Source organism: Nannospalax galili, unplaced genomic scaffold, assembly GCF_000622305.1.
Source record: "Nannospalax galili isolate Female #2095 unplaced genomic scaffold, S.galili_v1.0 scaffold40, whole genome shotgun sequence".
NCBI classification, from domain to species: domain Eukaryota; kingdom Metazoa; phylum Chordata; class Mammalia; order Rodentia; family Spalacidae; genus Nannospalax; species Nannospalax galili.
In genome coordinates this window covers 265,445-279,076 of record NW_008347810.1, presented here as the reverse complement: position 1 = coordinate 279,076, position 13,632 = coordinate 265,445, and the positions used below count along the sequence as shown (strand labels likewise).

Below are 13,632 nucleotides of genomic sequence, written 5' to 3'. Positions count from 1 at the left end.
GCTGGTGGGGCTGCAAACTGGTTCAGCCCCTATGGAAAGCAGTGTGGAGAACTCTTAAAAAACTACAAATGAATACCATTTTACCCAGTTATACCACTCCTTGGTATATACCCAAAGAACTCGTCTTATTGCAGAGACACTTGTACATGCATGTTTGTTGTGCCTCTTTTCACAATAGCTAAGAGATGGAAGCAACCTAAGTGTCCCTCAATTGATGAGTGGATAATGAAAATGTGGTTCATTTATACGATGGAGTTTTAATCAGCAGTAAAGAAAGATGAAATCATGAAATTTGCAGGTAAATGGATGGAACTAGAAACTGTTATACTAAGTGAAGCAACACAGACTCAGAAAAAAAATCAACATACGTTCTCCCTCATATGTGGATGCTAGAACAAGACTCTGAAAAATGAGTATGTAACCAGACATAAGTACAGGAACCAGGATAATGGAAAGGAAACAGGGAGAACCTGAAAAAGAACAGTAGAACCAGGCCTTAATAAGGGAGATATGGATAAAAATTGGGTTGGCTTTAGGGAGGGGGGAGGGATGGGTATACAAGGAACCTAGGGTAAGGGAGGGGGGGGGAGGAAAGGGTATACAAGGAACCTATGGGATAAAGGAAAGAAGGAGCTCAAGAGAGGCAGGACCATAAGAGAAAGGTGGGAAATGAGGGCACCTTAAGTGGGAAAACCACTTGATGGAGGGGTGAGACAATGTGAAAGATAAACAATGCCTAGCTAGTTTTGAAAAACAGAGGGAACCATTTTACTTCTACAACATAGCAGATCAACATATATATATGTAAGGTTTGTCTGAGAACAACTGGTCTTTTCCCAGGATTTGTCTCCATGACACACAGTAATTAAAAATACCAGACTGGTGGAACTAACCTTCTTGGGTGTTTAACAGACATACTGAGGTCTATAATAATTTGGTCAGAGGAACATAAAGGACACTTTTTGCTCCTTGCCCTCCTAGGTCAGCTAGTTCCAGGGGACTATGAGCATCTCTCAAAATGTCTTGTGATGGTGGTGGGTCACCTGTCCTCTTGATCAAGGAAGCTGAGGAGACCCCACCAGATGGACTCGAACCAGTGTCCAGTCTATAAAGAGGAGGGTCAACACAGAGGAATCATTCCTCCATGCTTCCATGCGAAGCCAACCATGGTTGAGCAGGACCATTTACTTATCTTCACATAGGGAAAACTGGTAAAAGAAAGGAGCCAGGGGCTCCTCCCAAGCCCATGTGACCCCTGAGGAACAGATCCTCAAAGGACCTTAAGAGTAAAAATAAATTGGTTTATCTGGACCATTCTATGGCCTTAAACACCCAAAAGGAAAGTATAACCAAAGATTAAAAGGGCCAATATAATTTCATAAGAGTCCATGTGTATAGATAAAGGCTACATAATGAGCAACAATTGCTAACAGGCGATATCTTCTTTTGCATTGTTGGCCAGGGTGGCCAAATGGATTCCCAGATAGTAACCCAGCACAGAACTGGGAAATTGAACAGAAGACTTCAATCTTATCCAAAGGAATATTGACAACTGATTACCACTGGATGAGGAACAGCTGACCCTCCTAAAATGGGGCCCTCTAGATAGGCTAACTAGATTCACCAGAAGGGCAACTGGTAGGGAATGGCTGGGGGTACCAACGACATAGCAGACAGTAGCAGGGATATCAGAGTATAAGGGCTCTAGTGCGGGGAGGGGGGCTGTGGGGAGCTGTTACCTAGGAAATGGGTATATAAATAATAATAATAAGCTTCTAATCATGTAGTTATTAAAATTTTTAAAAAATATATGATTAAAAAATAATAATTCTTCAAAACAAAAAAATTGCTCCTTAATAATTAGTAGATGTGAAAAGCATTATCATTGAAATCTACTTGATGACTTTATATCCATGTTCAGATGCCAAGGAGCTCAGAAAGTAACTGACTGTGACTAGTAATAATCTGATATATAGAGATTAGAAATGCACGTGCAAACATCTTAACGTCAATTGCATTAAAAATATATTTTTCTGTATGAAACTGTGTATTTTAATAATGAAATGGAGATCTTTTCTGGGGTTTTAAACCTCATTTAATTTTCTGTCTTATAGGGTTTGTACAGAGTGCAATATTGTGTAACTGTATTAATTAAACTGTAAACCTAAAAATTACAGCCAATTTTGAAAGAGATGCATCTTAGCTCTGGAGATTGTTATTGAATATGACAATGCTGTTGTAATGAAATGCCTCTTCTAGTTATATGGTTATTAAATAAATAATTTTAAAAAACATATTGTTCTATGTCATTTAAGTAGTCCTCCCTGGGATGTATAATCTACATGTAAGTGCGAGGAAAGAGCAGATGAACCCGCAATGAGGAACATTATTTTCCTTTTTAGACATACTATGGTATTCAAAAAATATTAATGAGGGGTTAGAGAGATGGCTAAGTGGTTAAGAACACTGGCTGCTCTTGCAGAGTACACAGGTTTGGTTCCCAGCACCCACGTCTGAAACTCCAGCTCCAGGGGATCAATTGCCCTCTTCTGGCCTCCTCAAACATGTATGTGGTACACTTACATCTATGCAGGCAAACACTCATAAATAAGTGTTTAAAATGCATTAATGTTACAATAGGGTAAATAAAATCTGGGGAAATACTCCAGATTAAAAAGACTGAGCTTAGAGGACAGCTGAATATCATACCTATCCTAAATGCAATCCTTCACCAGCAGGAAAAGGCTAGAACAGAAATCATTAAGGTCAGAGGATAAAAGTGCATTATTAAAGGTGGGTTAGAAAAATGTATTGATATTAAATTGTCTGATGGTATTAACTTTACTGTGTTGCTTTATGATAACTCATTAATAAAAGAAGAAAAAGCATAATAAAATGAAAAAGAGAAATTGTGCTGTTACTAAAGCAGAGAATTTTAAAGGTCAGGATGGACAATATGCTTCCGCTTCAGTAAAGATCCTCTTACTAAGACATGTGTGTGAAAGCAAAGCTGGTTGAAAGTGCTCATTTCTGTACTTTGACTCTATCATTTTCAATTCCCAAAATGCAACACAGATGTTCCTTGGGATTACAGGGAAATTTGGATATGATGTGTTTTCTAGTCTTTTATATTTGACAACAGATAATATTATCGTGATATTATGATATCTGCATACAGTTTGTTACTACAAGTTGAGCACGCTTTATCTCAAGAATTTGTGACCAGGAGTGATTCAAATTTCTGATTTCAGTAAGGGGAGGATTTCAGAATATTTGTTGATACATATTTATACATTCTTATGATGAATTCAAGTCAAACACAAATTCACTTACGTTTCATATATGCTTTGCACATGTGACCTAAAGATAATTTTATATATTTTGTGAACCATCACATGAGGCCACGTGGGGACCTTTTCACTAGCTGTGTCTTATAAGTACAACAAAGGTTTGGAAATTAGAAGCCTTGATAAATTTGATTTTCTTTAGATTAAAGATGTTCAACCTGCTTCATGGCTTTAGAAAGCAGCCTTGAGTAACATCTTCCATGCCAAGTGGTAGAAACTGCCTGACTTTCCTGATTAGGCCAATCAGTCTACAGGAGCCTGGCGAGTAATGCAATGGTCCCTCCCAGCTGGTGCTGTGCTTGAGCTGACATGTGAAAAGAGGAGACTCAATCTGGCATAGCAACAACCCGGGCAGCTGCCTTAAGTGTCAGAGCACAGTCCATTCAAAAGACTGTTGCACACACTGTAACCCCAACACTCAGGAGGATAAGGCAGAAGGATATGGAGTTTGGGGCTAGATTGTGCTACATAGTGATACCCTATCTGAAGAAGAGGAAGGACCCAGGCTTCAAGTTTGCTAATGGAGCTGATAAGGAGGGCATGAGCACATCCCACACAATGCAATGAAGATGTTGAAATTAAAGTGGCACCATCTTTGTTCTTTGAGCACAAACTCATCACAAATATATTGGTCACATATATGATCCTGTCACCTATTATTTCCCCTCCTCTCACTTCCCTTCTCCATTTTTAACCCTTCCTTTTCTTTTTATTCATGAATTGACTGTGTAATTGATATTTTAAAATACACAGAAACCAAATTATCTTAAACTCTTTGGGTACTGATCTCTGACTCAGTAGTTAAGTGTGGCTTATCACAATGAGCAATGGTTGTGCTGACTAGAAAAAAAAAAAAACACGAAGAATCCAGTGCCCATAAAGAGGTTCCTCCTTGCTTTGTAAGGGGGGGGGGAAGGATGAAGGTGGGCACTGGAAAATATTGTTTATGATTAGTTATTTTGGGGCATTCACCTTGATCAAAGAGAATCAGTAAGAAGGGATTATTGGAGTTTAGTGGGTTTTGTCTATCAGTTTTACTCATTTCCATCAGAGTCACTTTCACTTCAATAAAATAGTTTTTAAAAAGAAAAGTACCAGTTCCACACAGCTCCTATTATTTCCAAAGTAAAAGAAAATCTGCTGTGAAGTCTCTTCTGATTAATTATAGATCTGGAGAGGAAAAAGCCAATTGACCTTCACAAACCATGAGACCTTTCTTAGTCTTGGAAAATCTCGTATGGCTCCTTAAGTAAGTTAGCTGCACTGACAAAGCAGTTCTCCAAAAGAGGTCTCTCCTGGGAGGCTGTTGGCTTTTAAGGTGAGCCCTGTCCACATCTGGACCATACCCATGAACTTTGAGACACCAGAGACCGAGCAACTAAGAACAGGACAGCAATGGAAATGATTCCTGAAATTTGGAAATCTTTCCAGGAGAAATATAAAAGAATAAAATATGAGCAGTAACTAAAAAGTGATTTCTGTACAGCCTTTAATTTATGAAAAGCTAATAAATGGATGGCAGTGAGTAGGCATTTCTTCTTTCAAGGGGAAGGCAGTAAGAAGTTTCAAACGCTACAGGGGAACTACCGGATGGCATCAGGAGAAACTGCATACCAGGTGTCACGAGAAATTAAGTCCAAATTTGCTGTATGGATTCCTGTCCTTATCTTAAAGAAATATAACTGTCTTTGGGGAATGAGCTACATCATTCTTAGAAGCAGAAAGGTAAAGCAGCTGCCGGTCTCTCCAGTGTTCTTTAATGCTGTGTCCCTTTTAAGCACAGAAAGACTCTTTAAGCTGACAGGGAGCCTTGGGGATCAGTACCTTATAAGTATGAACACTGGTTTCAGTGGGTGTTCATCATCATGCATGCAGGTAACAAGTTTTCAAACTGAAGCAACAACCCAGTTCTGTCAGCCTCTAGCCCTTGGTAGTTTTCCTGTTACTCAAAACGGTTCCCTTGGTAAACTTCCACAACATACAGAAAGTTAAATTGCACTCCATTTCCAGATGTTGGACCTCACATGAGCTTTGTGTCCCCATTATCTCAGGCCTTCTCAGTGTGTCTGTCACCTCATGTGCACATTTAGCCCAATTAAAACACAAATAAATTAACAGCCTCTGCTGAGGTTCAGGCTAGCCTGTCCCAAGTCACCAGATCCCTGTGACTTGACTCCGAACACCACTGCCTCTCACTTTTTGACAGATGTCTTCCTGTTTGCTTTTGTAGGTTTCACAGCAGCAGCCTCCCTTGTGTCCTTGGCTTGGGCCCTGGCCTCCTACCAGAAGGCCTTGAGGGACTCTCGGGATGACAAAAAGCCCATCAGCTACATGGCCGTCATCATCCAGTTCTGCTGGCACTTCTTCACCATCGCTGCCAGGGTCATCACGTTTGCCCTCTTTGCCTCTGTTTTCCAGCTGTACTTTGGGATCTTCATTGTCCTCCACTGGTGCATCATGACCTTCTGGATTGTCCACTGTGAGACAGAATTTTGTATCACCAAATGGGAAGAGATTGTGTTTGACATGGTAGTGGGGATCATCTACATCTTCAGTTGGTTCAATGTCAAGGAAGGCAGGACACGCTGCAGGCTGTTCATTTACTATTTTGTGATCCTTTTAGAAAACACAGCCTTGAGTGCACTCTGGTACCTCTACAAAGCTCCCCAGATTGCAGATGCATTTGCCATTCCTGCGCTGTGCGTGGTTTTCAGCAGCTTTTTAACAGGAGTTGTTTTTATGCTAATGTACTATGCCTTCTTCCATCCCAATGGGCCCAGATTTGGGCAGTCACCAAGTTGTGCTTGTGAAGACCCTGCCACCGCCTTCTCTCTGCCTCCAGAAGTGGCCACAAGCACCCTCCGTTCCATCTCCAACAACCGCAGTGTTGCCAGTGACCGTGATCAGAAATTTTCAGAGAGGGATGGATGTGTACCTGTGTTTCAGGTGAGACCAACTGCCCCACCCACCCCATCTTCTCGACCACCACGGATTGAAGAATCAGTCATTAAAATTGACCTGTTCAGGAACAGGTATCCAGCATGGGAGAGACATGTGTTGGACCGAAGCCTGAGAAAGGCCATTTTAGCCTTCGAATCTTCCCCGTCTCCTCCAAGGCTGCAGTACAAAGATGATGCCCTTATTCAGGAGCGGCTGGAATATGAAACCACCTTGTAAAACAAAAGGACTTGAACAAGCCACAATGCCCACATGAAGGGGTAACAGCAAGGCTGTGGTAATGATGACAGTTTGTCCAAGAGTGGGGCAATGAGCTGCAATGTTCTTAGTCTGACCATCATTATGGTATGGTTTGATCTGTCAGCTGACTACCTGTTGCTGGTTTCCATTCAGTCCAGCAGTGCTTAGAGTCTCTTACTCCACCTAAAGGAGCCATGCCAGCTTAGTTTGACTATTGCTACCAACACCTCCAGCTCTGGCTTGGAGCACATTCACCAGAGGGTACTACTAATTATGGAAAATGTTGCCTCTAGTCATTAGGGTGTTTTGATGGAATTTACTGATTTTTGCATAAATATATTTACACACACACACACACACACACACACACACACTACACATTAAGAGTCCTCTATCAAAAGAGCTTAGGTGATTTCCTTGATGCAAAACTCTGATTTTCACAACAAAGAGAGAATATATCCCTCAAGACTCCTGGAAAAAAGTAGTAGTGCTTAGAAAAGTTTTCATGAATCATTTTCTCATCTGGAAACCAGATCCCATCTGTGAAAAAGCCTGCACAATGGACAGAAACCTCAAGTGTTTACAGATGCATTAGCGTTGATGGAGTGATTCCTTCTCTACACATTTCAGGATTTTTCTTTAGGTTTTTTGGTTGAAAGCGTTCTTTATGACAGAAATCCTATGCAGCACATGTATGGCTTTTGATGAAACCAAGGAGCTCTATAACTCCATCATGTAAATTAAATGAAAATCATGATTCAGTATTCAATTGCAAAAATTCAATTGATAGCAAAGAGGAATTGGGGAGGGGCCAAATGAGAATCTGATTCCCATGTGTGCATGGTCCATTGGAACGTACCCACAGAGCATGTGCCACAGGAGAGGAAGGGGCTGTCACCAGGGCTGTTTCCAAGTACCAAATAAGAATGGTAGGCAAATATGTTTCGAGAAAAACACATAACACATCTTTCTAGTGCCAAACTCTGTCCAACCACAGAACTGACATGGAATCTCCCAAAACTGACAATAAGTGGTGTGGGCCCCCCAAGCAGATAAGAGAAGAGCAATCAGGTTCTCTACTCTAAACAAGACTTTCCCGCCTCCATGCAAGGTCCAAGTGATGCTTCTTCTAGAGGCTTCAGGACACTTTTTAGTAAGTATGAGCATACAGATGCAGTATGTCTGCTGTGAGAAAATCTTCTGAACTACTTGAGGACTTATCACTCTTTCAGCTAAGATTTGTATTTGAATCATCTGTAAAGTTGCACTCCTACAAGCTTCTGGGTTTTAAATACCTCCGTACAGCAAGTAAACGTTCCCGCTTTCTGTTCTCAGTGTCCTTGGTCATGGTGCTTTTTGTTGCATTAAAAGTGCCGGTCAAACTTTGATAGTATTTTTTATAGTTGGTGCAGAGTGGAATAACTCATGGATTATTTCAATATTTTTGTAATAAAAATATAGGGTATAATATAGGCATCATCACTTTTTTTATAGACTTGGAATCATTTAAAATACGTCATATTCTTTTGGAATGTCAGAAACTGATCCACAAATCCATCAGCCTGCCACAGCAGATTGAATAACACTGGTCTCTTGCAAGGTAACCTTACTTTTTGCAAGTCAGTGCCCCTAGGAACCTGGCCAGGGGTGCTATTAGACTACCAGATGAAGAGAGAAACAGCCTAACTAGCAGCTTGTGAAGACTAGCTGATACTTCCCAGGAAATCAAAGACGTAAGTGATTATTTTCATCCATCCATTAGACTGCCCTGACCACAGTGGAAGATGTCTTAAACTTCCTTTCCCAGTTTTATATTAACTTAATCGATATATTAAAGATTAGTCAAGCCACAAAAACTAGGGAAAAAGTCAGTTTCATTTAATTATTCACTTATTTGGACTGCCCAATATACTTAAAATAGTCAGGTTCTAGAGCCACCACCTGTAATGGATATGTCATCCAGAGACTGTGGTCTCCAAAAGGACATCCACAGGCAGTGACAGAGGGCTTGACCTGGGACTTCTTTTGGTACAAAACTCCAAAGCAATTTTTTAAGACAATTTTTATCAGACATATTTCCTAGTATTCAATGATCTGGTTCTTCAAGCAAGATTTCCACTAAAATATGCTAAGCTTTGGCTGGGATGTGGAAAGATGACCTAGTCACTACTGACGCTCTAGGAAGGCACTCTGCTTGTCAGCACATCCCATCCCAAGGTAGGACAGAAACATAATCATTTGGAAAGATTCTTAACCGGTATCCAAAACCTTGAGTTATTAACTTCATTTGTTCCAAGACAACATCTATCTTTGGAAATTGAACTTCTCAGTCAAACTGTCCTTTTGACTCCACAAGTAAATAACAGATCTAATCCTTCACGCAAGACAAATGAAGCAGGTGCCTTCGCCCTTCGATCATGTAAGTTTTAAGTTACTTCTCAACTTGATCTCACATGTAACATGTTAAGAGTTGAAACAATGATGATGTAAATAAAAGATAATATACTGTGTTTTGTCTTGAAGGTAAAATTGGCAGGCAGACAGATATAAGAAGGTTGAATTTTTCAATCATTTCCCAAATATTGTAAATATTATTTGATCTGATTTATTTATTGAAATATGATGATGTTTTGGTGAGGGGATGAATTCTTGTAAAGGAAATCAGAGATTTCCACTGTGTCATAGATAACAACTTTTGAAAGATAAGAAAATCAGACAATAATTACAATGCCACTCCAGAGAAATGTCCCCACTTAATCTTGCTTTGGTGATTCAGAAAGCACACAACCATCAAACTCTTGTGAAGGACAGAAGCACAAACAGTAGAGAGTTAGTGCCAGGACTTACACAGGCATCCTCAATGCATGAAGAACAAAGCTCGGCCTCTGTATTTGTATTCTAATTCTTCCTAAAATTTCATTTTTATCTGCCGTGAAGCTCTACAGAGAGTAGAGGTCTAGAGAAAGGGAAGCTTGAGGGTTGGCGTGCAAATGGAAACACAGGGCTCTGTCCCAGGCTGAGATCTCCTGGCTCTGAATCCACTTTGATTCCACAAAAAATGGCCTGCTCTGACCAGTAATTATTTACATTGGATGGTGATGTTTTCTAAAGGAAAAATACTAGAAAATTTTCTCTTTCAAACTAACATTTCTGAATGAATCCATGTTTAAAGAACACACATATCTTATTTATGTTGAGAATGCCTTTGTAGGTAAGTAAAGCAATTTTCTAAGAATATCGAAGTCTCCCTTCTCAATATAACTATGCCCTTTATATCTTCTATGCATATTCATGTTGTCCTGCTTGACTCTGTGTTGTCCAGTTGAGTAACTGCTTTTGTAGACACTCAGTTACCATTCATTTATGATGAATGCTACTAACTTAACAAATGAAATAAATTCCCTTACCAAGAGATCAAGAGTCTATAATTCAAGTGTTAGCAAAGGATAAATTACACAGATAATCTGAAGACAAGAATGAGGGAATTTATGATGTTTCCTAAATGTCTGGTGAACTTTATGAGTAAATGAAATGATATGGGCTAGCCAAATGTCTCAGCAGCTAAAAGTGCCTGCCACCAAGCCTGATGATTTGTGTTCAATCTCCCAAACCTATATGTTGGAAGAAGAAAACTGACTCCCACAAGTTGTCCTCTGACCTCCATACAAGTCCATAGCATGTACACACCCATATACATACATATACATAAGTAATAAATAAGTGTAATTTTTTTTAAACTTGGGTGAGCAAGATGACTCAGCTGGTAAAGGTGCTTATCATCCAAAGATGCAAGTCTCACATGAGTTCAATCTTTGGAACCCGTGTAAAGGTGAAAGGAGAGAACTGACTGCACAGCTGCCATCTAACCTCCAAACATGCACCTATGGCACACCCACCCACACATATACATCATACACTGATACACACACACACACACACACACACACACACACATGCACACACAGAAATTTTTAAACTGAATAGAAAATTACTTAAATCTCAATTACTTTAAAAAACAAAAATCACATCTCATTGAGTTAAAGGCACATGCCCTTAACCCCAGCATTTGGGAGGCAGAAACAGGCAGATAACTGTGAGACTGGGGCCATCATGATCTACATACTGAGTACCAAGCTAGCTATAGGTAGAACCTGTCTCAAAAAATCAAAACCAAAACAAAAAAACCTACATATGTATGGGTTGCTAAAATAACAGATGGCAAGGATAAAGTATGTTCTGTTCACTAATGCATTGGCACATGACCTTTTAAACAAGAAACTTTTATCTACTTCCTTTTCAAAATCAGCAATCCTTGCTTCTTGGCTTAAGTGAACATTATCACTCTAATCATCTCATCTTTTAAGCTACTGAATAAAGTAGTTTTATGTCACTTCAAAGTTCCTTTCCTTGCACACATTGGATTGAGCCAAGGAAACCTCTCATGTCAAATGTACCAAATCCTACTGAGTGGAAGCAAGTTCTGACACAGTGTTTCAACAATAATTCAGAAACTTTTTTCTAATGAACCACTTTCTCGGCTAAATATATACTCCCTCACATTCCCCACATATCTTTGCCACTAACCATGACTGTTTCTATATAAAGCTTGGATGAGATGGCTGCATTTTGATGTTTCTAAGGAGAATTCCTTAAAGCCTTTTTAAAAATAGTTCCAACTGTCATTCAGAATCTGTCTCTGGGAGAATGGGAGAGACACAGGCTCACAAACACAGCAAGACTGAGGTGGTCCTTAATGTTGTTTTAGTGGCTGACACAAATCTCTTCATATTCCTTTACCTAGTGATTCACTGTAACCTTTGAAAATAATCAAAATCATTGCCTCTGCCAGCTTGGAGCTCATGATGCTTTTCTGCCACCCAGTACTTGTGTGCTTCTAATTGGCTAAAAATGGACAGTTTCACATTAGCCCCAACTTTTGAGTCTCTTGCCCTGACCTGTATCCCTTTGGTAATGACCTGAACATGTGGGTGACATCCCACTCCTCCCAAGGGCACCTGTGGGTAACACCGGGTCACTACAGAGCTCTCTGTCAACAGCTCTTGTCCAACTGCTTTCCTGAAAATAGGCCCATGACATGACTCAGATATGTGATGGACAGCTTCAACAGGATCATTACTCATGGTAAAGTAAAACTGCAGCGTGTGGGTAGAATTGTATAAAAACATAATGGGCCATTTAATTTTGCTAATTGTAGCAATTAAACTAACTCTTAAGCAGCCTGCTCTCAGCAGAAAGCCAAGTGGAAGAAGTGGCAAGCAGGAATGAGGGACTCAGAAGCTCTCCCAAAAGTGGTCAAGGTATCTCGTAGCCTCACCATCTACCTGAAGGTTTCTCTAGTTCCTTCAAGGAACTAATGATCAGATGTTTACTATATTCCATGCAGTAATGTATCCCAGAAATTCAAAATTCAGCAAACTAGATGTCCTACCCTTTTCTACATAAGGATGTTGAATGTCCCTGACATGTCTACCATTTTGCTAAAATGTTTACATACTATACTGATATAACTCAGAAACAAACTGAGTTGAATTTCTGAATTGGTTATTTTGATTGTCTATAGATTTTCTTGCAGTTCCATCTTCACACTGATAGAGTACTATTGTTAAGAATTTATAGTGTGCTGCGCTAAAGCACATTATCTCTGTCATCTAGCTTCTCCCTAACAGCCACCTACCAGTTACGTATCAATTCCAGGTGACACAGTTTCAGCTCAGAGATGGTAAGTGGTTTGCCAAAGGCACCTCAGCTACAGAAGAGTGGAGCTAAGAGTGGAGCCCATCTTCTACCAACTAAAAGACTTCTAGGACCAATGAAAACCTACTGAAACCTACTCATGATTTAGCACATCTTCAGGGAAAATGGAAACAAGTTCTAATGATCCAACTCTTTCCAAAATTTTATTTCCAAGTCAAAGATATCTTCCAAAATGAAAAGCTGAAAAAAAAATGTCAGTGATAGAAAATGGACCTCTATCCCCTGTAACTACTACATAGCAGGTTGGTCAGTACTGTTTTTCTATTCAGACAGCACTGCCCATTCCATGGCCATATTCCACACTAAATTAAGAATGAAATATAAAGTAACCTGGTGCTATTTCTTTTGCATTCTATCATGTGTAATATTGTCTGTTAAGCAGACTAAAAATAACTAAACCCCACTACTTTGAGAGAGAGAGACAGACTTTGAAGTGATATTCATTCTCATATTATAAGTTCATTCTGTTCATTTGCCACATTTTTACTGTTTTATTTGCTACCATCTTGCAAGGTATAAAATGTAATGTTTTAAAGGATTATCAAATCATTAGTGATAATGGGTATACACTCTAAAATTTTTTATCTTTAATTAAAGGACTGGAATCAAGGAATATCTCAAGTATCTATCAAGTATTTATTGCATTTAGCTAGAAAGTAGTTGACATGCTCTTTCTCAACCTAGTCTAAAGGGAGTATATCTATAACCTCAAGGCAACATGATGAAAGATGACAGAGTGGTAAGCCACTCAATGGTGCCATTGCAATGAACCAGTGTGTTGTTTGCAAATGAACACTCTCAACACTGGTGTCTGCTTTTTTAAAACCTCTCAGTGATCTATGTGAGTATAATAGCCACAGCATCATCTAGCTTCCTACTTTATGTTAAGCAAATCTTTAAGGACCTATGTTAAAATGGAGGTCACTAAGTTTCATAGAATATAACATTTAAAGAAAATCACCCTTATTTTATAGATGACATAACTGAGAGCCAAAGAAGTTAGGTAACTTTGGTAATCAGTGACACAAATTCCACCTTTATTGATTTCCTGGGTCATTCATTGCTCATTCATGACCCTATGACTGCAGCCACTAGACCACAAACAGGCACAAGCAGCCCTGAATCTCATCAGCTTACAGTGGAGTTACTAACAGCTTAATCTGTTTCCTCACTTTGTTTTTCTTTCTGCTCTAACACACTGTCATTTGTCTTATGAGTAGCCATATTTAATTTTACATTAAAGCAACAAAGAAACACAAACTTTTCTATGACCATCCTTTAAGCTTTCCAGTAAGCAATTACAGCACACAGT

The 13,632-nt window shown here is 39.5% G+C and overlaps 1 protein-coding gene across 2 annotated transcripts in view; it reads left to right on the top strand.

Moving 5' to 3' along the window:
• The window catches only part of Xkr4 (XK related 4), a 509,976-nt gene that overhangs the window by 487,716 nt on the left and 8,628 nt on the right, over nt 1-13,632 (top strand). For both annotated transcript variants that reach the window (XM_008844405.3, XM_017800948.2), the window contains exon 3: nt 5,578-8,964. In XM_008844405.3, the coding sequence (XP_008842627.1) occupies nt 5,578-6,524 (947 nt within the window). In that variant the 3' untranslated portion in view covers nt 6,525-8,964. The remainder of the gene's footprint in view (nt 1-5,577; nt 8,965-13,632) is intronic.